The sequence below is a fragment of the Halictus rubicundus genome, chromosome 3 (genome assembly GCF_050948215.1).
Source record: "Halictus rubicundus isolate RS-2024b chromosome 3, iyHalRubi1_principal, whole genome shotgun sequence".
NCBI classification, from domain to species: domain Eukaryota; kingdom Metazoa; phylum Arthropoda; class Insecta; order Hymenoptera; family Halictidae; genus Halictus; species Halictus rubicundus.
This window is the reverse complement of record NC_135151.1, coordinates 9,508,282-9,536,179: the sequence shown is the minus strand read 5'-3', so window position 1 is coordinate 9,536,179 and position 27,898 is coordinate 9,508,282. Positions and strand designations below refer to the sequence as shown.

Below are 27,898 nucleotides of genomic sequence, written 5' to 3'. Positions count from 1 at the left end.
TCGTAAATTCATACACATTTATTTTGATTTATAGAAAGACAATTAATCTGGTTTCAATTTACATCATCGTGTGTCTCTTATCGTTTAGTATAACCAAACTGCGAATTTCTGTGCATTTATGGTCCGAAGACTCCTTCGAAAATTTACATTGAAAAATGTGGCTTCAAATGGGTTCCTTTAAGCTGCTTTTTATGAATGCGAATTTTCTGTTAGTTCCGCAGTTTGATTATAGCATAAGCGAATTTTTAATATTTTTAGGAAAGCGTTAATTGCCACGAGTGCTACAACAGACATTCACGGATATCTAAGATTTTCGATGCGTTTGCTACTTACGAAAACTACTTTGAATTATGGGAATATAGTTTTGGATAATTTTACATGCAGACGTACAATTTGTAACGATTCATGTGACCGTATTACAATTTGAAAATGTCAAGCTCTTCGTATTCCGAAAGTAAAATTGTTATTATGCTGTTTGAAAATAAAAAGGGATTTCATCTCGTGAGTGTTTTCTATTATTTCATTGAAGGTATCACAGATGGAAACTGTATCTTCACAGCACAAGTATGGAATTATAATAAAAATAATATATCATGAACTGATACTTTAAAGAAATTCTTTCCAGTTCCCAAGAATCCATTACATTACTTTTTTATTTTTCCTTATACTCTAATTATAATGGTATCCACGACGCAAGTCACGAGGAAGAATAAGCAAAAATATTTCACAGATATAATTGCAACGTTATTCGTTACTAGACGAATTTAGATATCTTTAGAATTTATTTTTAAAAAATCGAACTTTAGGACGGTACTAATAATATCTCATTTATGGAATAATTTTCTAGACCCACCGTGTACATTTTTATCTCAGATTGAAATGCTAAGCATAATCGATTAGATTTTCAAGTTTCCTTCTGAGATGCCCTGTAACACGATAGTATAATATAATTAATGCTCAATCAGAGCTTAAAATCTCTAATTACCTATGAAAAGATCGAAAGGAAATTTTTTTTAACGCATGCCCTTATTCTTTTTATAGCAATACAGCACGCAACAAATAAACAAAATGTGTGTTTAAACTATTAATTATCTGTTAGGTCATGCTGACAATTTTGTGCGTCTTGGCAGGTTTCGTTTAGCAAAATAATGCTTATTTCCTGAGATTAGAGAATGAATCCAAAAAATCACATTTACTTCAATCATTGCAACGATTAAGCAGAGTTGTTAGTAGATCTCGATATCATTAATCTATACAAATATATTTTCTAACAGCGCAAAAAGTGTTTCTGATTTGTTAAAAATCATTTTACAAACTTTCTTCCCGTTCTCAAGCGACAATGGTTTGCTGTCAGCTTCCATATTCGCTAGGATTGCATTTCTGTCCATCGCGCTCGTGCACACCTTCGTTTTTTTGTTTCATTTATTTTGTTTTATTCCAATTCTGAATCTCCAATTTGCTATTATTTTGTGTATTGCTCGTCTTTCTGTACTTTCATAAGACTTGTTTTTCTTCTTATTATTATTTTAAGCTTTATATATTCCAAAATGTACACTAGGTATTTTAAGAAATGCAAGAGATTAAACTTTTCGATATATATCATTATAAAATTGTACTTTTCATAATGCCAAAAACAAAGAACTTAAAGAGAATTTTGATTCTCCATTTATTATTTGACTTTGTCGTGAATTAAGGGAAGGGGTATATTGTTAAAAAATTTTCCCCGTCGGATTGTAATTTAGAGCATAAAAGCCAGCGACAGTAATCTATAGATTTTACTGAAGTGGCTCGTTCGATCAAACATTTTGCCCACGGTCCATATATTATATAGCCATATCGATCATCCGTGACTGACAGAGATTCGCAATTACTCTCAACGGATAGATAAATGTAATTACAAGAATAGAATTCTATTTGTACAGCTCGTTTCAACGTTTCCGATGTCTCCAGTGGAAATTTATATTTCCCGTGTCTATTTTCATTATACGAAGGATGATCGTAGAATGTTTTTAATAAAACCTTGATCGCAAAATCCATAGAGCCATCGTCTATAAAAGCATATTTCGTGTTCGTTTCGCGAATTTGATTAAAGCTGATATTCACGTCGTGCTCCGAGACCCTTGATAAATAATATAATTTATGGTAATTCGCGATTTAAACAACGTATGCGCGGCTTATAAAATTAACTTTCATAATAAGTAGTATAATGACGAACACGATTATTTCTGATCCCGATTCCACAATAGGCTTTTCGTAATCCGCTTAAGTCCCGATGTTCCTGCTTTCGTCGATTAAATTAACTAGATGAACCTTATTATCATATATTGACATAACAGTCTAATTACGTGCACTTTTTCCCTAGAACACGTCCTCGCTGTAAATATTATTTCGTCGTTATTATACGTTACAGAATTATGTAAACAATTGAACCAAATACTACAAGCGAATGGAATTCAACATATTGTATATACTGGGCTGAACAATAAATGACATCATCAAATATATATTCCGGTTTTGGACATGGCAATTTTAAATTTACATTCGTCGGATGCTATATTGATTTTTAAAAAATCTGTTTTCCACAATATTGGTTATAAACCCCTTCAGTCGGTTAAGCATTAAATATATTCCATGATGCGAGATCGTAATTAATTTGATATGTGAAAACGAGTCGTCAAGTTTTTTTTTCAATTTGTAAAAAAATAAGGATAACTTCGTGAATATTAACCAGTGGTCTATGTACTTTTTAATTATCGTTACTTATCAATTGCAATCGTACTTGTTGTTTGATTCGAAAGTAGTATGTCGTAAATTATGGGAAGTGTTTAAAAAACGAGCTATAAGAATACACTCGTGTCACTGAATGGCAGTATCAAGTAAAAAGAATAAAAGAAATAATTTTTATAAGGACTAACATTTTCTAAGTCCAAATTAATTGAACCCCTTGTGAACGATAAAGAAATTTTGATCGCTGTAGCTTTTCGGTTTCGAGACGCGATCGGACATCTGCCACTCTGCGCGGCAATCGTTTTATATATTTTTGTTACAACTCGTACCGTAATTATCGTCTCGAAATTACCTCGATAAGAGCCTCGAAGGTCGAACGTTATTAACTTTACGACCATAATCGCTATGTCATCCTCAAGGCCCGTGAGGGTCCGAGACACGCGTTCGCACCCCTCTAGGTAATTTCTAAAGGGTACCGTACGAGAGGTACTCGGAAGTCCCGGATCCAGGGTCTGAACCCGATGGTCGTCCATCCACTCGGGACAAGGTGCCATAAAATTGCACTACCATGTGTAGGCCACTTGGGCCTCTGCGCCGTGCTGCACCGGGGTCCTGTTATTCGAAAATTTCCACGATTGACCTGGGGTAAGGACTTCAACCTCCACCGTGGAGGACTGTCCACAAGGTCTTCCTCCCTCAGGTTAATCAGCGAATGAGGACGATTCTCTCGAAAATTCGGGCCCCTTCCCTTCGAAGAGTTTGATACAAACGAGGTGACCAGCGAACGGACCCCTGGGCAGACAGTTCAGTTCTCATCAGAAGCTCATACGTGGTAGTCGTTCGTAGACAACGTTCGTAGTCTCATCCGAATGACTTTTTCTCGATTCGTAAGTCGTACAGAACCACCGCGCAATCGGGTAACGCGACGTGTTCACAACGGTGAATCCGAGCCTTACAACCTCGGGTGGATGGATATACAGTCGAGATCCGCGCGTCATACTCGACCATCGCATCGCAAAACAGTAGCTGTAAAATAAATCATAAGGTAAGAGGTCAAATCAACCGAATATTTCTTCTGAATACTATAACCACTATTTGAATCATTTGCAACAGACCATGTTACATTCTCTGTAAACAGTCTAATCGAAATTGTTACACCACAATTCACTGTTCGATTCTATTAAATCGTGTTCAATTACATGTTTGAAAAATTGTTAGAACCAAACAACAACGTTTTGCCGAGATTTCCGAGAATAAAATAACTTTTGATAAAAAATGTCTATCGGTAATTCGCGCGGCATGTGACCGATCATGTAATTAATCACGTCGAATCGGTGCAACGTGAAACACATCGACGGTGCTTCTCTATACATATAAATACATTATTAGTGTACTAGTTCGTTTACCTTAGAATTACTCGTGAATAGTTATCGTGGCAATGGTCCGTCAACAGGTTCCAAGGAAAGAGAAATAATATGCAAGGTGTACTGAACCGGAAATTTTATTAAGGACCAAATTTACTTTGCTGTATTGTTCCTTTCGAAAACAAATCCATAGACATGCGTTTTCCAATTACATCGGGGTGAGGGGGGGGTCTGTGCTTCGAGAAGTAAAAAAACAAATAAAAAAGGTTCTCTCTTTCGTAATACGGGCACAAACCTATTCTTCATAATCGACAAATAAACATACTTTTGTGTTCCTGTAGTAATAGACAATACTTCGAAATATCGTTTTCGCACGCGTCAAATTTTTCATCCTTCGAACGTAACAAACATAAAAATATTCGGTTTTACAGAAGTACATAAAAAGTTTAAGATACAAAAAAAGGCTCGATCAACATATACAATCATACAGAGATCCTCTTGCTATGAATATCCATGCAAGCCGGCCAATACTGCATAAGTGTTTTTCAAATGTGGAACACTTATTGCTTCGTCAGTTACCAAGATCTTAAATGTGTAGATATGTCGTGTATAAAACATTTAAAAAAAACAAGTGCACAGTAGTGTGCGACTTGCATTCACATGAATTTATAAACGAATTTTGGTTGTAGTAGAGAGAAGAAACAGATTTTCTTTCAGCGTATCGTAAACGATTTCTTTCTCGCCTTTTGTTTCGTTAACGCGACAAAAAGTACACGCGGCTGGTGTATGCTCTGTGTTTCCTATTGTACCGTCTGCGTGGAACAATTAGCATTTATTTTATGCGGAAGTAAAGTAGCATTTTGGAAATGAATTTCAATAACCATTTTAAACGTTTAGAACGACGGCACTTTTTTCTGTGTGAAACATTCTTCGATTTCTTTTTCTTGTTTTTTTTTTTTGTATTTTTTCATTTCTTTTTTTAAATTGATTTCTCGTGCGTATCGGAGATCTTCTTCCGATACCACGAACGAGCTGCCTCTCGTTAAAAATTCTTTTGAAAGTGTTCGATGGGTCCAATGATTCTGTCCTTTACTGTCAAAATATATTGCCTTATTTAAAGTGTATGCAGCTCGTCGCACTGTACCTCTGCGGTCAGTGCGATTTTAGGGCGTAGGTTGCGCGGACTGTAGACAATCGGCGTCGTCAGCCTCGCCGAGATGTTATTCCCTTCGCCGGTACGAATTGAATCGTTTCCAGCATTAAAAATATTAATGCGACCCCCTTCGCGATGGTCGTCAGGGTTTCTCCTTGTACATTCCAAATCCAGATGTTGACACAACGCTTCCGACATTGCACTTTTATGTCATAAAGGTGCCCTCACAGATTGTTTCCACATCAAGGGTATTCTCGTCTCCAAGATGAGGCACAGGAACTTCACTTGGAAATATATATGTATCTATGCGACAGACATGAGGGAACGCTTGCAAGATTTTCATTAACAAAATCACTCCGATCGTTTCTGTCAACAATCATCAACACTGCCAAAAGTATACATGTGTATACATATATATCGCGAGAATTTAACTTCCACGTACAACGTGGAGAATGACGTAACCTTAAGGTTAAAATTACTCATCAGTATCAACCATAGAACGAAACAAACATATATATATTTATATACATATAAGATGTATCGAAACGTGCGCGCAGAGCGCACGCTATATAGAGAAGTGTCGAAGATAATTCCCACAAACGTTCGTCCCGGTGAACATCACGTTTATCCGTCTACCAGACACACTTGTATTCCAACAGTTCTCGTTACAAACATTTTGAAGCAGTGGGCTCGTTGAACGGGCGTGCCCAGTCAGTAACTCGACAAGAAAATCATTTTAGAACTTGAGAGCAAAGTTCTGTCGGTGCACTTATCTTGCAAAGAAAATAGTTGAATTACAAAGATCTTCGTAATCGGAAAACAAGGTTCGATCGGACAAGCATTTGCACGGGCGTTTCGTTACTTTCGCGTGGGAAATTTATGTCTGAAGTTCTGTTCACACGTTTTGATACATCCCACGTACGTAAACCCTTCAGTCTATTCGCATAGCATTGCATTTAGCAACTTTTATCGCCCAACCTCTACTAGAAATTTATCATTTTTATCTCACACTCATACCATTCTTTAAAAAGAGTCAAGACGAATATAATAACGACACTCCCGCGATAACTGTTCGAACATCTCAAACGTGTGCATTCATGTACAGAAGTTTGATTTTGTTGACATTCAGCTTCAACACTGGCAAACGAATGCGTGCGCGCACGGGTGTGTGTTTACGTGGGTGGGTGTGTGTATGTGTATGTGTGTATAGAATGCTTCATGGCGTAACCAAAGAGCATGTTATAGATGATCAGGAATGATTATATACGCATTTTGTGTGATAATTTGTTCAAGTTTTATGATCTTTTCGTTGGCACCTTCTTGACTCTTTTAAAGACTGTTTAAAATATACTTCACAAAATAGATTCCATGTCGGATCTAATGGTATTTCCAATGACAATTCAGTAAGACCAAGAGTATTATTGCCCTAATCTACACAACTTCGTCAAAAGAACCATAATAACTTTCACAAACGTACAACACAAAAGCAGAATTTTGCGGTGAATATGCGAGAGTATACATTCATTTTCTTTTTTTTTTTCTTGTTTTAGAAGAGACATATCCGAAATACTGTTCGACTTGTTGAATTATGCGGTTCCATATCGAGAAAATAATCGAGGTAAAATTCGAAGAGAAATGAATATAATGTTACATTAGAATGGAATCATATGCGAATCATACACTTTATCAAAGTTCTCCGGCCGATGAAGAAACAAAAAAAAAAGAAGAGCCACAAACGAAATGCTAGGTAGAATTATCTTTTTTCGAAACTGTTATAATAAATACAACGCTTCTTTCGATAGATCACTGCCAATTTTTCGTAAACTTTTTTTCTGTTAAATCTCAGTTTAGAACATTCACATCCCAACGTGAAAAAAAGAATGTTTCATGTACCATTGATTCCTCTTTCGCTAGTAATTCGCTTTCCTTCTATCGCCTCAAAGCATCATCGTCATCATCATCATCATCATCGCCTAATCCTTGCAACAATTATGATGCCTGCTTGTGTTACGATCAGTTTATCGAGACTTTCCACATCGACATCGATTTCTCAATCACACTCGTTCCAAGCTGACAAAAATGTGTAAATCGATTGATGCCGTCTACACCTCTACGTGTGTAGCAGACATATTTCCCATTAATGAAACATCGTATGTATCAAATTATGATCTGCGTGAGCATTTAAAAAAAAACGGTTTCTAATGCTTTTAATATCATAATACATAAATCACAACATCAATGCTCCGATGATGGCACCGAGAGAAGCGTTCTCTTACGTCAATGATTAATAATTGTATAGCATATCGATCTCGCGTAGAATAGAATCACGTAACATGTTTTGTGCGGCAGATGTATTACCCGGTGTTTGTAGTATAAATATATTTTTAATTTCATGACGGGTAACGAAACGAAGAAGAAAACAACTCCTCGTTTTATCCCTGATATGCATATACAAGTCAGTATAATAGAACTCCCGTATCAAACGTTCGTGCTCACCAATATCTGGCTCACGCTTTCTGACTGTATTGGATACACATGTGTTGCCTGTACGAAACATTCAATTAGAAATTAAAAATCGGTAAGTCAGCAAACCCTTTACGTATATCGCACGGAGCTAGACGTTCGTTCGAAAGTTCGATTCTTTCCCTTCGCATGTAAAACGTGTGCAACGTATGCGTATAAAAACGTTTGGGTTTTTAATTCGAAAGAGTTTTTTTTTTTTTGTTCTGTAGCAAAATTTCGAATCCTTTGTACCTTCTGCTCCAGCGGTCAATCACTTCTAACATAAGACGTCCCTTCTGGTGCCATCGGTCGTAAAAGCAAAATATCCGTCAAAGCTGATATTACAAGACTAAGAGCATTTTAAACCGCTTTTCGTCGCTCCCATAATATTTCTCGTTGAAATTTTTCGCTTCAAGTAAGAAATATTCTACTATTGCCTATTAATGTATACGCATTTTCGTTCCATAAACCTAAGTTGTCTTGGCTGGTGGTACACATTTTTGATTACAGAATATATGAACAATACCATAGAAATCGTTGCCAAAGTCATTGCTTGAACACCTTTTCGTAGTTTTGTTGTATTTTGTACAGTGTACATGTACACAAATATCAAAAAGAAAAACCAAGAATAAAATGGGATTCCATGACAACGGTTCCGATAGGCTATACTTCGGCAGCTAACTAATCTGTCAGACAAATTGGCATACTACGATGTAATGTGTACATTTTTCTTTTATATTTCCTGATTTTACTTAAAATGTGTTCTTAGAGTAATAAAGAATCCTTGATAGGGTTATTTTATTACTCGTACACTTGTTGAATCATCAATTTTGTTAAGAGGAACGTAAACATTTAATCGAAATCAAACATTGAACCCCTAATATTGATTAATTGCCACCAGCCAGTTATTTATACAAAATAATTATATAAAACTAGTCAATTTTACAATCTCTGACGCTCAATCACAATTTCGTAAAAAAATTACGATCAAGTTAAAAAAAACGTTTGGATTACCGCTTTACAGAAAGAAAAGATAAGCTTGCTCTTTTGAAAAGTGATTTGAATTTCAGAGTTGTAAGACAGCATTGACAGATAGCAAAATCAAGCCATGATCAAATATTAAGATCAATACGATATTTAGAATTTGTGACTGTATATTTAAGGAAAATTTATATGTGGTTATGGAGATGCAAAAGTAATGGGCATATGGATTACAGAATATTTGGGTACTCGTAAACAGCACTCGTAAGTATGAATTTTCTTTCATTCTGCTGTTTTTGTTCTTTTTTTCTCTCCTGAAAATCACACATGCCATCACAATTTCCCTTAAAGAACAAAATATCTTGGAAGTATGAAGCCATTGTATAAAAATTTACTATTAAAATGATGGATACTTTTCATGTAATATTTACAGTTGTGGTAAAATGTTATGATTATTATGTTACCCATGTACTTGTTTACATATTGTGCTCTTGATAATGGCTTGACTCTGACGCACTTTAGATTATGTACATTTATATGTATTTATGTACAAAGAATGACTCGCACCGGCATTCACATCATCATTTCATTCACTGAGTTCACTGTTGCGTATTCAGTATATGCCTTATTTACAAGTAATTCATGTTTCCGCTGCTTACTATGTTAATTGAAATTTTCAATTTTTTTCTATATAGACCACTTTTTTTTTATCTAAATGTTCATAGCACTGTTTCGTCTTTATACACTGTTAAACACACCAGACAATTCATTCCAAACTAAAGTAACATTTCACTCTGTGAGTTCAAAGCATAGCAATGTATGCCTTATATGTACGAGTCACAATCACCATTTTACACTTTAAACTCTTTGAGCGCATGTAAAACTTCATAATGATGACGTATCGAAACTACTTGGACACATTACCCTCTTCCATACTATTATTGTCTTCTGGTCTTGCTACATACAAATTTGGATCTATTACCTTTGGGATAGGCTTAATTTCTGTTCCAAGTTCTTGTTCGATACGATGAAGATTAAAACGGTCCTCATATGTGATTAGGTTAATTGCTATACCTAAATGGCCGAATCGCCCTGATCGGCCGATACGATGCAAGTATGTCTCTGCCATTTTTGGAAAGTCAAAATTGATTACGACGTTCACAGCTTGTACGTCAATACCACGTGTGAAGAGATCGCTGCTCACCTGTAGATACGTAACACTCATATACATATATTTTCCATATCTAAGCTTATTTCTTCTCTTAAATGTTATTAGGCTTAACTCTAAAACTCCTAAGCCTCGAGCAATCACGTAAATTTCAAGAGAAGAAGCTTCCCAAACCCACATTTTTCATTCTATACTTATCTTGAAATAAATTGGTTAATAAAAGTTTTATAATATTCAAGTGTATCTTACATTTCAAACAAGATAGCACAAGATAATACCACATAGTAAACTGACATGAAAATAATCTGAATTTGATTTTTCTAATTCTACCATTGTTGTTAAAAAAAACTGGCATTTAAAATATTCATCGAGTATTTTCTACATATATGAATGTTAGATTTAAAACAACTTTTTCTTTTCCTCTACTATGCACTTGTTGCATTCAACCTGTTTTCTGGTGTGATACCTTTCGTTATTTTGGCGTTTATTTTCCTCTTACTACTTCCTATCAATACTTATAATTCAATTTGGACTGTTCTTAATAATTAATTAAAATAATTTAATTACTTATTCCGTGTTTATTTGTTAACCTCTGATTATATGAAAAGTGTAGGGGTACGCTGTGCGTGATTACATGAGTACCAATCAATTTAAGTACCAATGTCATAGTCCTCACAAGAGAAATGTTGAGTGTATTACACAAATATTAATAAAAATTCACTCAAAGTGATAGTACTAGATTTTGATGACATTGATTTTCAAAACTGGGGGTACACAAAAATATTTTCTGAAGCTTTGCAACAAAATGCTTGATTAACCTATAGAAGCATATTGTTACCTCATTATTAGACTGCGGATTTTATACATTTATGACGAAAATGAATAAGTACAATTTAATGCAGAGAACAGATTAAGAGAATTTAACACTAGACCTACCGGATGAGTCAAAATGACTTGCTCCTAATTTGTTCTTTTAGAAATATTGAAATTATAAATATGTTTCCTTGAGAAAAATTTTTAATAAACTTCTCTATCGAAGAAGATATTTAAACAAAACTGGTACGAGATCTAAACAAATGCAATTTTTTCGTTATTATAAGGCAATGTACGCTAGTTGTAATCAGTGCTTGGTTGTTCTAGTGTTAAAAATTTATCAATGTGTTAGTTTGAGCTGATTAAAATCGTTGAAAAAATAATGAAATTTTTCTTTGGCTCCTATTTTGTACAATTTATACAGATCATTTTTTTTGTATAAAGATCCACAGTCCACTCATTATGTATAAGACTGTAAAATATAAATTGGAGAACACAATTTAAAATGCAGGAAGTTTCAATGATATCATATTGATGTTTTTTAAATTTCCCTACATAAAAAAAACCTTTTTACAATGTTCATCATAAAAACTCGTAAAATAGAAATAATTTAATAATTTGTAGTACACGTTATAATAATGGTAACGTTTATTAGTTTATGAACTTGAAACGCAAGTGGCTACGAATTATCTTCAGGAAAATAGAAAGCAATAGAATAAAATAGCATGTATCGAAAAATTGAATCAATGCTTTTGTATCATCGCTTACCAAGTTTCTGCACAACCCAGCTCGGAAATCATGGAACACGCGATTTCGGTGTGCCTGCGCCATTTTCGCGTGTATGTAATAACAGCAGTACCCGAGATCTGTTATCTTTTTCGCCAGTAACTCAACGCGTTGCGTCGAATTGCAGAATATTATACTTTGTGTTATTTGCAACTTGAACAAACGAAAAAAATTACATTACACAACTGTATAAGTATAACAGTATTTTAAAAAAAGGTTCTATAGATTACATGTATCGAATAGATGATACTTTACACATAGTAAAACAGTCTTACCTTGGAAAACAGCGTATTAAGGCAATGAACTTTTTGTCGTTCTTGTACAAAGGCGTAATATTGTGTTACACCTTTCAATGTAAGTTCCTCCATTAAATTAATCTCATACGGATCTCTCAAGTGTTTCTCCATGAATTGTTTCACCGTTAAGGGAAACGTGGCTGAGTACAGCAATATCTGACGTTCGTGTGGTAATCTAAATATCCAAAACAAAAACGAGATTGTTCTCGGTTGTTTTATGAAAGTGATGCAGACGAAAAACATTTTCCAAGTACGACACATGTATGCATAAATTTTAATGAATTTGCGTGAACTAAAACAGTTGCAATTTACCTAGAAATCACATGATCCAACATTCCTTTAAAATCTTGCGATAGAAGCTTATCTGCTTCATCCAAAACTAGAATTTTACAATGATCCATGTGTGCAACATTCTTGTCCATAAGATCAAGAATTCTTCCTGGCGTTGCAATTATTACTTGCACTGAAAATAAATACACCATACTTAAAGATTTGAGAAATTTTGAAGCAAAGGGAATTTGAGGAACTGTGACTATAAACTTAAATGATTGCTTCTTATGTGGAAATAATATAACACAATTATAAATTAATTCGTATAATAATAATTATAGCGTAGGTGCAAGAACAATGAAAGATAAGCATGATAAGAACCAGGAATAAAGATAATATTTTTACAATTAAAAATGAAAAATGAAATTATAAATTAATCCGTACAATAATAATTATACTGTAGGTGCAAGAACAATGAAAGACAAACATTTAAGATAAGAATCAGGAATAAAGACAATATTTTTACAATTAAAAATGATACTAGTCATAATAAATTGATACAAACCTTTCTGATAAATCCTCATAATGTCATCTCGCAAGATTGTTCCTCCGGTAGTTACCATTACTTTTATATCCATGTGTTTTGCCAGTTCAATGCAGATTTGTGATGTCTGAAGAGCTAACTCCCTGGTGGGTACAATTACCAGTGCTTGGATCACATCTTTTCGTGGATCCACCTGTCATAATAGTTTTCAAAGAATATTAGCACAAGATTCATATAGAAAGGTATACAAATAAGTTTAGATAAAAATTACTGATGGAACTCGTAAACAATATACCTGTTCTAGCACTGGAATTGAATAGGCCCCAGTTTTACCAGTCCCATTCTTCGCACGAGCCAAGATATCCTTACCGGACAATGCAATGGGAATACTGGCTTCTTGAATGGGAGAAGGCTTTTCCCAACCTTTCTCAAAGATTCCCATCAATAATTCTCGCTTTAGGCAAAACTCCTCAAATTCATTGCCACGAGTATCAGTAACATCCTATAAATTATCAAATTTTTTATAATTGTTTCTTTTATTAATTCATTGTGTGCTACAGAAGTCGTTTGTAAGTTACATTAGATTTCTCACTTGGACCATTTTATTGAACTTTTTCACGTGATTTGTTTATAAATGTATACATAACAAATTCAGGCTATTGGTGACCTATGCAGTATAAATGAAAAGAAACATTGAGAAAAAGTAGCTTTTACAAAAATATTAGACATATATTTTTTATTGGCCATTGTTTATGTTAACAGGATGAAAACCACTACAGCCGTGGGGATGGTGTACATAGCTAAATTGTGTATTTCATATGGAAAAATTCAACTATACAAACTGACTATAAATATCTTTATTTTCTCAAATAATATAATCAAAATAACACCCTTTTGTTAATTTTTCTGTTCGAATGTTAATCTATTTTTTCGTATATTTTGTTGTATACTTTCTACGTGTAAATATACAGGAGAATAGAATTAACATTCGAATGAAAAAACTAACAAAAAAGTGCTATTTTTACGAATATTATATTAAAACAAATTAAGATGTCCTAAATTGGTTTTTGCAGCTAAATTTGTTATTAAAGAATTTACAACTTTGCTATTAGATATAAATATAGTACTGATCCCAAATCTTAGAGACTGCTTTTACCCCTTTAATATAAAGAATGAAATAATAGAAAGTACACGTGTTTAATATTTTTATAAAAACTAGTTCCTTTCAGAGTTTCATTAAAATGTGCTAATGTAACTTCAGTATGCTTCCTTATCATTGTTTAAACAAATATAGAAAGAAGATGTTAATATATTTATAACAAATTTTTACTAAAAATTTTAAATAAACATGCATTTAATACGAAAAATAGTTATAAGGATAATAAACATTCAACTTACACTAGTTTTAATTCGTTTGTCCTTTGGTGGAATTTTTAATTTGGCTTTCCAACCTACATCGTCCATTTTGTCTATATCCGATTTGGGTGTCAAACCAGAATTTAAGACATGATTGGAATTTATATGTGCCTCTGTCATCATTTTGAAAGTGATGAAATATCTTTATTTCCTAGAAATAAATTATTATAGATTGTAAGTATCTATAGAGTTGCTCAAGTATTGCTTCAAGTATTATTTAATATTTCGCGAATTCAAATATTTCCTATATCGCATAATAATTTTATCACACTGTTCTTCTTTTCTTAAAAAAATCTCCAATTGTAAAAATTATATTCAAAATATTATATAATATTTACCCAATAAATCAAAGAAATTAGAAACTGAAATTTGCCAATATCATATACAAGTTACACAGCTTATCTATCAATAAGACAAAAGGCAAGCAGCAAACGCGAGTGACCTACTGGAAAGACCACAAGAGGATGTAAACATTATATGTTCTCTCATTGGAACAGTACTAGTTTTTATGTGTTATACCTTAAATGGGGGTACAGGAATTCTTATTATTATTCGTTACAGAAGTAGCTCACAACAAAATTTGAATTACGAAAAGCCTTCAGATCCAACGACTGACCATATGTATGTATATGTGTGTATTAATGTAAGGCACATGGTATAATATATTATTGTCTAGAATGCATACGATGAAATTTATAACGAAATCTGACTGTCACAATAACGTTTGTTTAAACAATACACAGTATTTCGAACGACAAAACAATTATCCCATACTGTAGCAGTTATAATATATTTCGTAATCTTTACGTAATTTCTTGTCGAAATTGAAAACCGCAACACCTGATTATTTTTCAAATGAACAAGAAGAGTAAATGAAACTTAAACACGTTTTCATTCACGCTCAAAAAAATGTACAGCTATCCGAGAAATTCGCACGAGAGATATTCGTAACATTTCCAATTTGTACATGTATATATAGAGAAACCTACAATATTTTAATCCCGGAATAATAGCAGTTGCGCTGGAATTATGCGATATACTTTTAAAATGTGAACAACGTTCCGTAATAGGGCATCAATTTCAAGACTTCGCAGTTTTGCTGCCAGACATACTTACACAAGATGAAATACAGAACAGCAAAGTTTTTACTTTACTCACGGACGGTTTTCGACTGCGCGAAGTTAATTCACGTCCCCGTTGAACGGAACGAATCTTTAGGAAGAAATACACGGCGGAGAACGAACAGCGAAAATATTATAAATGCATAATCACTCGTTAACCGAGGTATCCTCAACTACGAAGCTACTTACCTTGAAATGGATGGATATCGATGCTGAGCTGAGCACTCGATTAGGAAACAACACGCCAAAATGGCCGTTCCAATGTCAAGTTTTCTTTGCAGTGCTTAACCGCCGTATTTCTTTTACGAAGCACTAACACGGATTACTAGCTTGGAAAGTGTATCGCGTAACACGCGGCACTATATAACGTTCTTTTCCGTTTGTAATATGCGATTAACGCACTGCGTCAAATGCGAGCGATAATTATTCTTCGTTGAACGTACACGACATGCGCCATGAAAGAATAAAAACACTCAGACCAGAAACCGTTACATCGTCGCGCGCACTCTGTGGATAATAACGACCAATTACGTGGCACAGCCTTAAGACGCGTTTCCAAACCTCCCTTCTCCATATTGTCCAAATCAACGTTACTCTAACCGTCACAACGAAGTTTCAAATTAAATTGATTGATATCCGAACGTGAAACAAGAATAAAATGGAAACCACAAAAGCGATCAATTAATTATAAATTTGTGTTACAATTTTATTCGTTGAGCACACGTCATGCTATGTGAACACGTGGTTCGTATTCGAAATTATATTCGGAGAATATGTGAAATGTACGAACACTAAAACTACTATTTTCGGCAATTTAATAATTTTCTCTGCTATAATTTTCTTGCGCGAAACGAAAAATGAAAATGTTATCGATGATAAATAATCTTGTATAAATTAACTACGAGCATAAAAACAATTTTTCATATTTTATTACAGAATAGCAGAGAATTTGATTAGAACAATAACGAAGTAACAATATGTATTCAAATTTTATAATATGGATAAATAAATATATTAAATATATTATATTACACTCTCCTATACACGGAGCATCTCTTTATAAAATGTGTATATAGTAGAGAAATACAATTCACATTTTAGGTACAGCTTTGCTCTCTTCTTTGAGATATTCTATATTTTCTACATGCTTCGGGACAATGTCGTTCTAAGTATCGTCTTTGCGAGAATGCTTTGAAACACTCTCCACATCGCCATTGCCACTGATGGTGATTTCGTGTCCTTTGATGTGCACGCAAATTCGATCTACAAAACATACGATAGGTTTCAGTCAAACAAATTAAATATTCGTGCATTTAGCATAATATGCTAATTGCCAATTGTACAATAATTACAAAACTATTTCTCTTTAATTTTATGTTTACTAGAGTACTAATTGATCAGCTGTTATATTTTGGATAATTTCAATCCATTAATTAAGTATCAATAAATATAAAATTACTATTAGAAATCGATAAATCAATTGTTAGAATTTTAGCTAATCAGTTATCGATTTTTTAAATTAATCGGCAATTCTAAACTATTCCTTTAATAATTAGTTACATATGCTAACTGAAGTATCAATTGATTAGTTATACTTTGAACAATTATACGACTTTACGATTTTTCGACTTTTACATGACTTATTATAAACTATGTACTTTATAATAAGTGTTAGTAATGTAGTTAATGATAACGATGTCGTATAAAAAGAAATATTCCGAATTTCTCGCGATGAAAACGATTGTAAAGGAAGGAGGTTGATAGTAAAGGAAGGATTAATTAAAAAGGGGATATGTACCGATCAGCAAATGATTTATGGCACATTGGGCACTCGAAGGGTCTTTCGCCTGTATGAAGTCGTAGATGACCCTTCAGGACCCATGGACGATCGAAGCTTTTCCGGCAAAAAGGGCAATAGTGCATGGTTTTATTTCGTTTCCAATTCTGAGCGTTCTCAACGCCAGTGGCTTTCACGTTGTTGCTGAAGCATTGATTCTGAGAAAGATCGATCGGTTTCTTGTTCGGTGTCAAATACAACGCTTTCGGCTCCGCCTGACCTTCAACTCCGTTAAACGTCTCGTTCAAACTCCTTGCTACCTTGGTTTTATTTTCGGACATGCTTATCGGATACTCTAACTTTTTCGCGGCCGAGGACAACGATATTTGCACTTTTTCTAGTTTTGCGTCGCCGATCGTATTTAGGATCCTCTGATCGCCGTTAAACGAAATATTCGCCGACGTTGACTGTAACGACTTCTCAATCTCCGAAAAGTTCAGGCTCCTTAAGTCAACGCTACTGGACGATTCTTTGTTCCATGCCACATTGTTCTCTCTCTTAAAGCTGTATCGCGTTACGATCGGCAGGCTCGAGGATGTCCAAATATTATTACATTTCGATGGATTGTCTTTGGCCTGGTGTTTTCGTTTGGCATCGATCGACGACGGCGGAATCCATGGAATTTCAGTCTCTGTGTATAGAATATGTACAAATATTTTTCTCCTTTCGCCCATAGCATTTAATGTAAGAGAATAATGTTCTTGATCGTTCTTAAACGCTTGCCAGAAGAGGAATTCGGTATTTAACCTTGAATAGGATTTACGTGTGCAACAATAACGAGGTAGAGTTGTTAACGTAGAATACTTTTCCCTAACCATGCCACGATTTCACTGCCATTACATTGGCACACTGTACTTTACGTTCGAGAACAACTAAAGAATAATTTGTGGGCACCTTACCTTCTGAGGAGTTGTTGGTTTTCCTGTATCTTCTCATCGATTTGATCAAGCAACGAGGCATATTTTTATACAGGCAAATAAACACAAAACTTGGTAGAAACAACGAAAAAGAATTAAGTGCTTGTACAACGATAGTTGTAAAAACGATGGTGTAAACTGTAAACCACTGTCACACGCAATTAACAGGCATTTGTTTCAACCTTTGGCCAGTAATGTAACCCTTCAAAAATCGCCCATGGCTTGTCCGAGTAATGTATTTTCAGGAAATGTACTCATTTTGTGTGGGTTTCATTAACAGTGCTATAAATGTAATGTTTAAAAGTCCACCTGCAGTTCTCTGCACTAGTTTTTAAAATTATTATGCATTACTTCAATGGATTTACACAATAAACCTGTACTTCGTAAAACAGTTTTAGTTAATTTATTAAGCATTAATTGTTTCTCCAATTAATATAAAATTCTTGAGAGGTGCCCAAATATTTATGCGAACTATCATCTATTCTCAAATGTGTTCATATTAAATTTTATTTGAATACCTTGAAATTTTTTAAATTACCTACTACCTAGGGATTTTACGATAATTACATTATAATAAAATAATTGTACTATTATAATACACTTTATGTATTCTCATTCGTTTTCGATTAATTTCTTGCTAGCCAAACGAATTTGAATTCAACATGAGACGAGACTAGAAGATGACACACGACGTGGTCGTATATATTTATACGTCCTTTGTATATATTTCTTATGACATACTTGTAAGCGATGTATTTACAAGCAGCTGTTATCGGCCGAATTACCGGTAATTAATAAATGAGCTTCAATTTGTACATTTACTAGATTTAAAAGTCGCAATTAAAATATAAATACTGTTAAGTTTATTCCTTCATTTTTATAAACTGTAAAAGAAGAAGAATATTGTATCAAATCTTTCATATTGAAAATTTATTTTCATGAAGTTTGTATTCTTATTTCCCGAAAGATTTATTTTCTTATTCTTGTTTCTTTAATTTCTAACTAATTATATTGAGAAATCAATATACAGTGAATCCGATTTACTGTCATTCTCGGGGCACTATTTTTTTATGAAGTTCCGAACAGAGAAAAGGACAGCGATAGTCTACCGTCTTTTACAGCTCACCGCGGTCGGTAAACACGTCATAAGTCCTGTCTCCTTTGAATTATCTGTCAGTCACAGCATCGTCAATGCTGCCGACGAGACCCTTGATGCAGTGCCGAACGTAGAAAAGGGCAGCGAAACTCGAGAACTTCTTTATTTTTCATTATTTTTTATGGGACTTTCACCAACATATTCGTGGCATTTTTCTGATTAAAATGATACCAAACACGATACAATTCGGGTCATATTTACACTAATTTTCATCGTTCATTACACAAGTAAATATCATCGGAATTATATTGTATTTAGTATCATTTTCATTAGAAAAATGCCACGAATACGTTTGTGAAAGACCCATAAAAAAATAATGAAAAATAAAGAACTTTTCTTATTGGATTAGTAGTGGTCTCCTGGTCTCACACCGATATACCCGACCCCGTGTCATGTTCACTCGAACTCGGGCCCCCTCGGCCCCCTCACGAGGTATACGCCTCAGTATAGTGGGGATATTTCGACGTCGGCTAATTCAGAAGCTTTGCGACGTATAACTCGGATTCACTGTATTTCTAACAAAAATAATTTTTTCATATCTTCCATAGAGGTCTAACAAGTATAATTCTGAAGACGTTGTAAAATCATTATTGCAGAATAAAGTACACCTACATCGTAAGAGAAAATATTACATAATTAAAAAATATATCGACAAATATATATTATATATATAACATATATAACAATATATATAACAATATATATTAACAAATATATTGTTATTTTATTAACCATTTTTATAATAACGTAGTATAATTTGTGTAGTATAATTACGTACTATAGTGTGGCAATCGTTTCGTTTAATCGTTGCACAGTTGCTTAAAATACAATCGATTACACCCCAAATCTAGCATACAACAGATATCCATTCTTTTAAAATATAATTATAACTTTAAAAAAAAATCTTTATATATTTTATGTGCATCAAATTGGCAGTTATTACAATATTTGTTATGTACATGTTAATTTGGTAACCAATGCAAATATTTATTAATTACTTAACTATAGACTAAATTTATTTGCTACAGCTATGTGCTACACACATATGAATGATAGAATCTATGTATATAGCAAGTATTAGTATCATATTGCCAGGTAAACTACCGTGTCTTTGTACATTAAGGACAGGAGCCTCTTCTATAATTTGGTTGTGCTCCCTGTATCAACCTTTAGTATCTCGGAAACAGTCATAGTGGTATCACGGATCGAACAACTATCATACAACTCCAACATCCGAAGTATATATAACACAGATATATTAATTTTTAATTCTAGTCTCATATGGTGTAAAATATCTTCGTAAGTATAATAAATTAATACGTTTATCTCTATTTACATGTAAAAAATGTTTATTAATTATCGAACTTTGAATTATGTAATTCACTTATGCAATGAAAAATAAAATTTCAAATTTCAAATTGGAATAATATGATGAATATGATTAATAGGAAACATTTTCTTCAAATATTTCCTAAAACTTATTTTGAGTTTAATTTACATATTGTTCGCAACTATAATCACCATTAAATTATTACAGATGTATTGTCTACTTTCCAAAAAATTAAATACTAATATATATTTTATTAATAATATATTTTGTTAAATTCTTATGTAGTATTATTATTATTATTATTTATTTTGCATTCTTCAGATATATAAAGATGACCGATTCCAATTTTGCAATATAACATATAAAATGACAAATATGCATTAACGAAACCAATTTGTTACAGATTATGTGCCGCAATTTGTTCGTCTTTTTTGTTTTAAACATTATGTATAATCACATCGATTCTTTAGGTAATTCCACTACATTCTACGTAATTAATAGTAGTTTACTGCTGCCATTATTATTATACTAATTAATTTTTATTTTGGAATTTCAAGTTCTCCAATGTAAACAACCAGAATTTTTCCTATGCGATAACGTGAAATGTATTTCATCCGGATTTCTATGCGATGGCGAAATCGATTGCAATGACGGAACCGATGAAAACAATTGCATTGATAAAATAACGGTAAGTGTTTTTCACATTATAGGAATTTTTAAAACACCACCGAACTGCAAAATCATCATAGGATCAAATAAATTCTACCCTCAACTTGTTTAATAATTTAGACGGCTTAATATTAATTTTTATAAGCTGTTCAATTTAGTCATACGTTGACTGCCGCGTCACCATCCCGAAGATACCCAAGAAATCGAAGTAAATTTATTGTGGTTGATAAGACTGAATTCGGAGTAATGAAACTCTAGATCCCTTTTAGATCCTATAGGTTCTAATGGAATTTAAAAATTAACATTTAAACGGGCGATCAATGGTATCAGCCTCACATACGACCGACACGGCAATCAACGTGTTAAATACAGTTCTTTAAGTATGAAAAAACAATAAAGTACGAGAAAGAACTATCTTATATTTTTCACTGATCACAAAATAATTCTTCTCACTTCTGACTTGTTAATCAAAATAGGTAAAGTGCGATACCTTTCAATGTGGCGATGGATATTGCATAAGAAACGAATGGGTCTGTGATGGTTTCCCAGATTGTCCCGATAGTAGCGATGAAGAAAACTGCGGTAAATTTCATATCACTACTGCATTTACGAATGTTTATTTAATTTTACAATTTTGAACACAAATGTTAAGAAAATGCAATTGTCCATAGTTTGATTTTCAACTGCATTAAATTCTATTGAACTTTGTATTCTGTTGCTTTCGCAAAAGTTTTGACTCCACGATCTGTGATTTAATTTATTTTTCGCAGGACATAAACCGGTACCAATTGATGAATGTAACAACAAATTCGATCGATACTTATGTAAAAATCAGAGATGTATTTCTTTAAATGCAACTTGCAATGGAATGGACGATTGCGGCGATGGTTCTGATGAAAGTATTGAAGGCTGTAGAACAGGTTAGCATATGTACCGAATATTATTGTGTAAGGGTATAAAAGCAGGTTATTAATTATTCATATGTTTTTATAGTTGCTTAACACTTATTTTAATAAGTTGAATATGTTTTAACAATAATTGAGGTTAATTTCTAGCTGATTCGATTTGCGAACAAACGGAAGGATGTGAACACCATTGTAGAAGGACACCTCAAGGTGTTCAATGTTCATGCAGGCCAGGATTCAAATTATCCGACAATCGGACATGTACAGGTAAATAATTATTGTTTTATAAAGAGTAGGCGTAAATATGAGTTAATTATGTATACAATTTGGTCTATATATTATTTTGTAGATATAAATGAATGTGAAAATTATGGTATTTGTGATCAACAATGTACTAATACTCCTGGATCCTACTTATGTTTTTGCCAAGATAATTATACTTTGAGTAACAATAATAGAAGCTGTAAAGCTGAAGGTATAGAAATTATGCTATATAAGCAATATAATATAATTATGCTATATTAAGCAATGAATAAATTCTTACATAATTAGTGATTATAATTATGGTTTATTCTATATAGGTGGTGAACCTTTAATGGTATTTTCAGTGGAGTCAGAAATCCATGGTTTGTACCTTGATTCTAACGTACACTATATATTAAAAGAAAATGTGCAAAGTGCTGCTGCAGTTTCCTTTGATGCTAATTTTATATATTGGTCTGACATTCAAAATGGAAAAGAAGCAATTTTTAGGAGTTTGGAAGATGAATTTGAACAAGAAGTTATTGTAACGTCTGGTAATTAATATGTACAGTTGTTGTTATTTAATGACTAACAGGATATTTATAGATATGCTGATATCGAGAGAAGATTTCATTTATGTTTAATATTATAAGGTTTAAATAGTCCTGAAGCTATTGCCATTGATTGGGTAACGCACAACGTATATTTCACTGATAGCCATCACATGCGTATTGGAGTTTGCAGCAACAATGGTACTTATTGTACTGTTGTAGTTGAAGATACAAATGATAAACCAAGAGGTTTAGCTCTATCACCATCAAGTGGGTGAGTATATTCAATACAATATATTGTAACCTCTTTCATCAATTAAAAGTAAGTTTAATGCGATAAGAAAACTATGTATTCTCTAGAATCGTTTTTGAATAGAAACGTTTTATGGAATGTGACTAACATAAATTTTATAATTCTCTATTGTCAGTATTATGTATTGGACGGAATGGAGCATAAACTCAAGTATATTAGCAGCAAGCATGGATGGAAACCGCAGCAGTGTAATAGTCTCAGAAAATTTAGAGTGTCCACATAGTTTGACTATTGACTATGCAAATAACAGGTTGTACTGGATAGATAGTAAACTGAAATCAATTGAATCAATTCACCTGGATGGTTCTGATCGCAGGGTACAAATTTTTCTGTAATACTAGACAATGTAATGTTGATAAGTGAGTAATATCCATAATTCATATGTTTTCAGACTGTACTAGAAGGTATATCGAAATCGCCTTTCTCATTAGCAGTTTTTGAAGATAAGCTCTATTGGAGTGACAAAGCATCTAAAACTATACAATCATGTGATAAATTCACTGGCAAAGATTGTAAAATTGTAGTTGAAGCAAATAGTACTATTTCTGGAATAGATATGTATCATTCTGTTTTAAAACCTGAGGTGATTTCAATGTTTTCTTGCACTAGCACAACAGAATTTATGACCTAATATTTATTCCTTATATATTTATGTGACAGATTTCAAATCCGTGTAATCCAAATCGTTGTTCAGAATTGTGTTTATTGAATTCAGAGCACGAATATACATGTGCTTGTATGTTAAACAAAAAACTCGATTCAGATCAGCATACGTGTCGTAGTATGTATAAATATATATTATTAAACTGATTATTGTAACTTCGCAATTTCTTTAGAATATAACATATATTAAAAAAAGAAATTAAAATTTTAGCAATCAACGAAAGGGTGCACCTCATCATCGCAGCAGGAAATACGTTCATAGACTATTATCATGAGTTATTAGGAAAACCTGAAATGACATCAACTGTCACGTCAAACGATGTTACAATGGCTACGTATAATTCTCTTACTGGTAAGCATGATTAATAAATAATTGTTGCATTCAGAAAAAGAAATACATTCGTCTTCATCAAAATCCGAGTTTAACAAAAATACAAATTCTAATTTGTCAAATAAAAAATTTCTATAGATAGTCTGCTCGTCAGCGATCAATTCAAGGACACTATTTTTGATATCAACGTGGGTAATGGGACAGTGAAACCCATAACGTCCATCGAGAATAAAGTATTAGGCGGAATGGATTTCGACTACATTGGAAATAATATTTATTTATCGGATGTAAACCACAGAATCATCGAAGTTCACAATTTAAATACCAACACAAAAACAGTTCTCTATTTCGTAGAAGAGCCTCACGATATTGCTCTTGTGCCAGAAGAAGGGTAATCATTTAATTACAGCATTAAAAAAATTAACTTTCATTTGAATGTAAAAGTTTCTCGGTTTTTCATCGTGGTACGCAAATTACAGGGTGATGTTCGTTGTTTTCCGCGAGGAGAGAAAATATCGCATAGATTTAATGAAGATGCATGGGATTGGTCCCAGAACTCCGGTCGTAGGAATCAAGACGCCCTTGCTTGGACCGACAGTAGCATTGTGTTACGATAGAGATTTAAAACGTTTGTTTTGGAGTGATCAGGGCACAGGTCGTATCGGTAGCACGACGATCAAGGGTTGGTAATCATTCCACGTTCGAAGCATAATTTGAAACAATTCACGCAAGTATTGGACTCTCTATTTTAAGGTTTCGAGACACACATCTTCCGCGCTGGGTTATCAGAGCCTGTGAGCCTTGCCGTTCTTGGTAATTATGTATTCTGGTCACAATACAAGTCAAATCAATTGTTCTGGACTAGAAAGATCAACAGGGAACAGCATCAGAAGAGTATCATGTTACGTGAGTTGAATACAAGGAAAAAGGGCACAGAAAAGAATGAAATTATTGTGGGTAATATGAAATATCATTATCATATTTTTTCAGATCTGCCAAAAGATTTAGAAAGGCTCCAGTTAGTAAGTTTGCCCGCGGAATATGTAAATGATCACGAATGTCGCAGAAACAATGGCAACTGTTCTCATGTGTGCTTAGTCTCTAATCTTCATTCACACGTAAGAATATATAGTACTTTTGGATAGAGCTATGTTAATACAACTTCGTCGAATTTTATTTCATCATTCTTTTGCTGAATTTTTAAAAATTTACAGATTTGTGCATGCCCGCCGGACATGGTGCTATTGGAAGATAATCGAACGTGCAGTCCCCAATCCTTATGTTACGGTGGTGAAATGAAATGCAGACAACACGATGTATGCATAAAATTACATCAAAGGTATTGGATGTTCACCATTTCTTCAGAACAAGAAATAAAAAACGTTTCATTATTCAATGTGCTTCCGTACATATTTCCCGGAGAGTTTTACTATGTTGGATAAATTAAAATGACGATTGTGTCTGTTTAACTATTTTAGATGCAATGGCGTTCGGGATTGTCCAAATGGCGATGATGAATCAGACGTGTGCGAAGAATTTCATTTGTCGAAATGCGTTGGAGACGGACAATTTCGATGTAAAAGCGGAGAATGTATTAGCGAAACTTCTCGCTGTAATTTACACTATGACTGCAGAGATAGATCGGACGAAGAAGATTGTGATACAAAACAAACAAACAACTGTAGCAAATTTGAAAATTTACTAAACACTATTTATAGCGTATTTATAGCTTACAATAATACGATTATTTAAAACTAGTAACCACATAACATTGGCTGTACATATGTGTATATAAAACGAAGGATACAATGTAAATTTCGCCAAATATAAACGCATTTCTAATGACAATAAAAATACAACTGATATTATTTAATTCACTCAAACTTTATTCTGAATAAGTCCTACACAAAGCATCACATCAAAAGTGATTAATTTATTATTATGTAATTTGCTACTATGAATCATAGCCCCTAGAACCGATAGGCTTCTAAAGAATAGTCATAAATATTAATCAGCTAGAAATGATAAGTTTATCAGTGAATTGTGTTTATTAAATTAATGTGTGCGAATATTTATGGTTTAAAAGTTATTCCGTATCTCGAGTACTATTAGCTATGTTTACTAAAAAAATTAGTTGGCAAAATGGTTAACGAAGTGGTTGCCGATATCATTGGCAAAAGGAATTGTTATAAGCATTAAACAGCCAGAAATAATATATTTATCAATAATTAATATCATGGCGATCGAGATCTACCGAAGTTTGCGCATTTGTGCTCGGCGATCGCGCTCAATCAATCAGTTGGGTCGGGCACTTCGGCAGGAATGGACGGGCTTCGGGACCAGGTCTACCTTGGGGTTGACCAGAGCCCCCCTATCCTTGCCTACCTTGTGGTTAACCAGATCATTCAATGGATATCGTCCATTTCTATTTCTGAATTTTTAATTGAAATTTACTTCCGAACTTTCAAAAGTTCCTCTTCTTAAAATTGATATTTCTGGTTTAAAATTGACATTCCTCCGACTGGAGGTTCCTCAGGGGCTCGTTCACGCATGGGTTCCGTGAGTAATTACTGGTAAGTACTGGCAGAGAGGAATGAGAGTGCTCACGCCCGGGTTTTCGGCGTTCCCGATATAGTGCTGACATCTGCTCAGCCTTAGCATGGTACAGAACCGGTCAGTGTTTCCTGGAACAGAACCGGTCCACCGACGAGATATATCTCGTCGGTGATCTAGGCACCGACGGTGGGTGGCTGTACTTTCTACAGAGTTGGTAATTCAGAAATTTTTTGCTGAAAGTGAAACTGCAATTTCTTGTGTCGATACATTCCGACGACACAATGGTTCTCTATCTTCGCGGTAGTTGTCACCTACGATATCTTATTATATAGCACGATTTTGTATTTCCAATTCTTTTTTTCCTTGCAATTTTAATCAACTGTTTCAAACATGACGAAATCCATGCGATTTCCATATTTACTGATTCCAAATCCGCTTTTGACGCCATTGGCAATCCGACGCAACACCCTACTATCCAACGTATCCAAAAAATTGTATCAGAAATCCAAAACGATAATAAATATATTAACTTCGAATGGATCCCTGGACATGTTGGCCTCATTGGTAACGAAGCCGCAGACAAAGCTGCAAAAGAAGCGTGCAATCTTCCAACCTGGGACGATAACTGTAAAACCAGCTTTCCTGATGCAAAATCTTATGTTAAGAAAGCCATAATAAATTTTTGGAATTCAAATTAGACTAACGGTACCCAAACCAAACTACATAAAATAAAGATCAATGTCTACGAAACCCTAACCGATTCACAACTTTCTAGGAAAGATCAGGTCGCAGCTACCCGCATCCGAACAGGTCACTCAAGATATACCTACGAATTCCTGATAACTAAACAAAACCCACCGGAATGTATAACATGCACCGTGTCCAACAACATCCGACATATCCTACTCGAATGTCTTGAATTCTCTTCTGAACAATCCAGATTTTCCATCGAGAATGACCTCATGACAAACGAGAACAATATTGGAAACGTCCTTCTGTTTTTTTAAATCTATTGATATATATATAAACTGTTATAAATTTGTTTTTTGCTGTACTCCACCACAATATAAATATTAACCGTAACCTTCTCTTCTATATTCAATTGTAAACCATGTGGTCGCTAATGACCTAGCTGTTAATGCGACCACTTTAAAATAAACGATATATAATAATAATAATTTGATTTACGTTAATATCTTTCAAATAATGCCTCTGAATGATTTATTTGTTCTATATTCTATAAACGTTAAAGACGATAAGTCTCAATTCAAGTTGCAACAGTTCTT

The 27,898-nt window shown here is 33.7% G+C and overlaps 3 protein-coding genes across 6 annotated transcripts; 1 reads left to right on the top strand and 2 right to left on the bottom strand.

The window, feature by feature from the left end:
- Positions 1-4,212: 4,212 nt before the first annotated feature.
- On the bottom strand, positions 4,213-15,625 carry Me31b (ATP-dependent RNA helicase me31b). Of its 4 annotated transcripts, XR_013081977.1 has the most exons (9): positions 15,331-15,625; positions 14,003-14,171; positions 12,900-13,106; positions 12,626-12,797; positions 12,103-12,253; positions 11,770-11,965; positions 11,477-11,647; positions 4,856-9,931; positions 4,213-4,825 (listed from the first exon to the last, which is right to left on the bottom strand). XR_013081977.1 is itself a non-coding variant. In XM_076785249.1 (8 exons), the coding sequence occupies exons 2-8, from the start codon at positions 14,141-14,143 to the stop codon at positions 9,635-9,637; spliced, it is 1,335 nt and encodes a 444-aa protein (XP_076641364.1). In that variant the 5' UTR covers positions 14,144-14,171; positions 15,331-15,625; the 3' UTR covers positions 4,213-9,634. The 4 variants fall into 4 exon arrangements, 3 of the variants coding, with proteins under 3 accessions (XP_076641364.1, XP_076641366.1, XP_076641365.1); XM_076785249.1 differs by having other exon boundaries at positions 4,213-9,931; XM_076785251.1 differs by lacking the exon at positions 15,331-15,625 and adding an exon at positions 15,137-15,281 and having other exon boundaries at positions 4,213-9,931.
- A 457-nt stretch (positions 15,626-16,082) lies between these two features.
- Positions 16,083-18,196, bottom strand: LOC143352262 (uncharacterized). The gene is made up of 3 exons (XM_076784589.1): positions 17,878-18,196; positions 16,940-17,609; positions 16,083-16,404 (listed from the first exon to the last, which is right to left on the bottom strand). The coding sequence occupies exons 1-3, from the start codon at positions 17,936-17,938 to the stop codon at positions 16,239-16,241; spliced, it is 897 nt and encodes a 298-aa protein (XP_076640704.1). The 5' UTR covers positions 17,939-18,196; the 3' UTR covers positions 16,083-16,238.
- Positions 18,197-20,214: 2,018 nt separating this feature from the next.
- Positions 20,215-25,929, top strand: LOC143352609 (vitellogenin receptor-like). Its single transcript, XM_076785248.1, has 19 exons — positions 20,215-20,350; positions 20,785-20,851; positions 20,939-21,069; positions 21,527-21,632; positions 21,821-21,970; positions 22,106-22,222; positions 22,305-22,430; positions 22,537-22,752; positions 22,852-23,023; positions 23,178-23,379; positions 23,454-23,645; positions 23,723-23,843; positions 23,937-24,077; positions 24,195-24,447; positions 24,536-24,738; positions 24,810-24,962; positions 25,047-25,174; positions 25,271-25,395; positions 25,535-25,929. Exons 2-19 carry the CDS (start codon positions 20,788-20,790, stop codon positions 25,806-25,808), a joined length of 2,874 nt encoding a protein of 957 aa, XP_076641363.1. The 5' UTR covers positions 20,215-20,350; positions 20,785-20,787; the 3' UTR covers positions 25,809-25,929.
- The last annotated feature ends 1,969 nt before the right edge of the window (positions 25,930-27,898 follow it).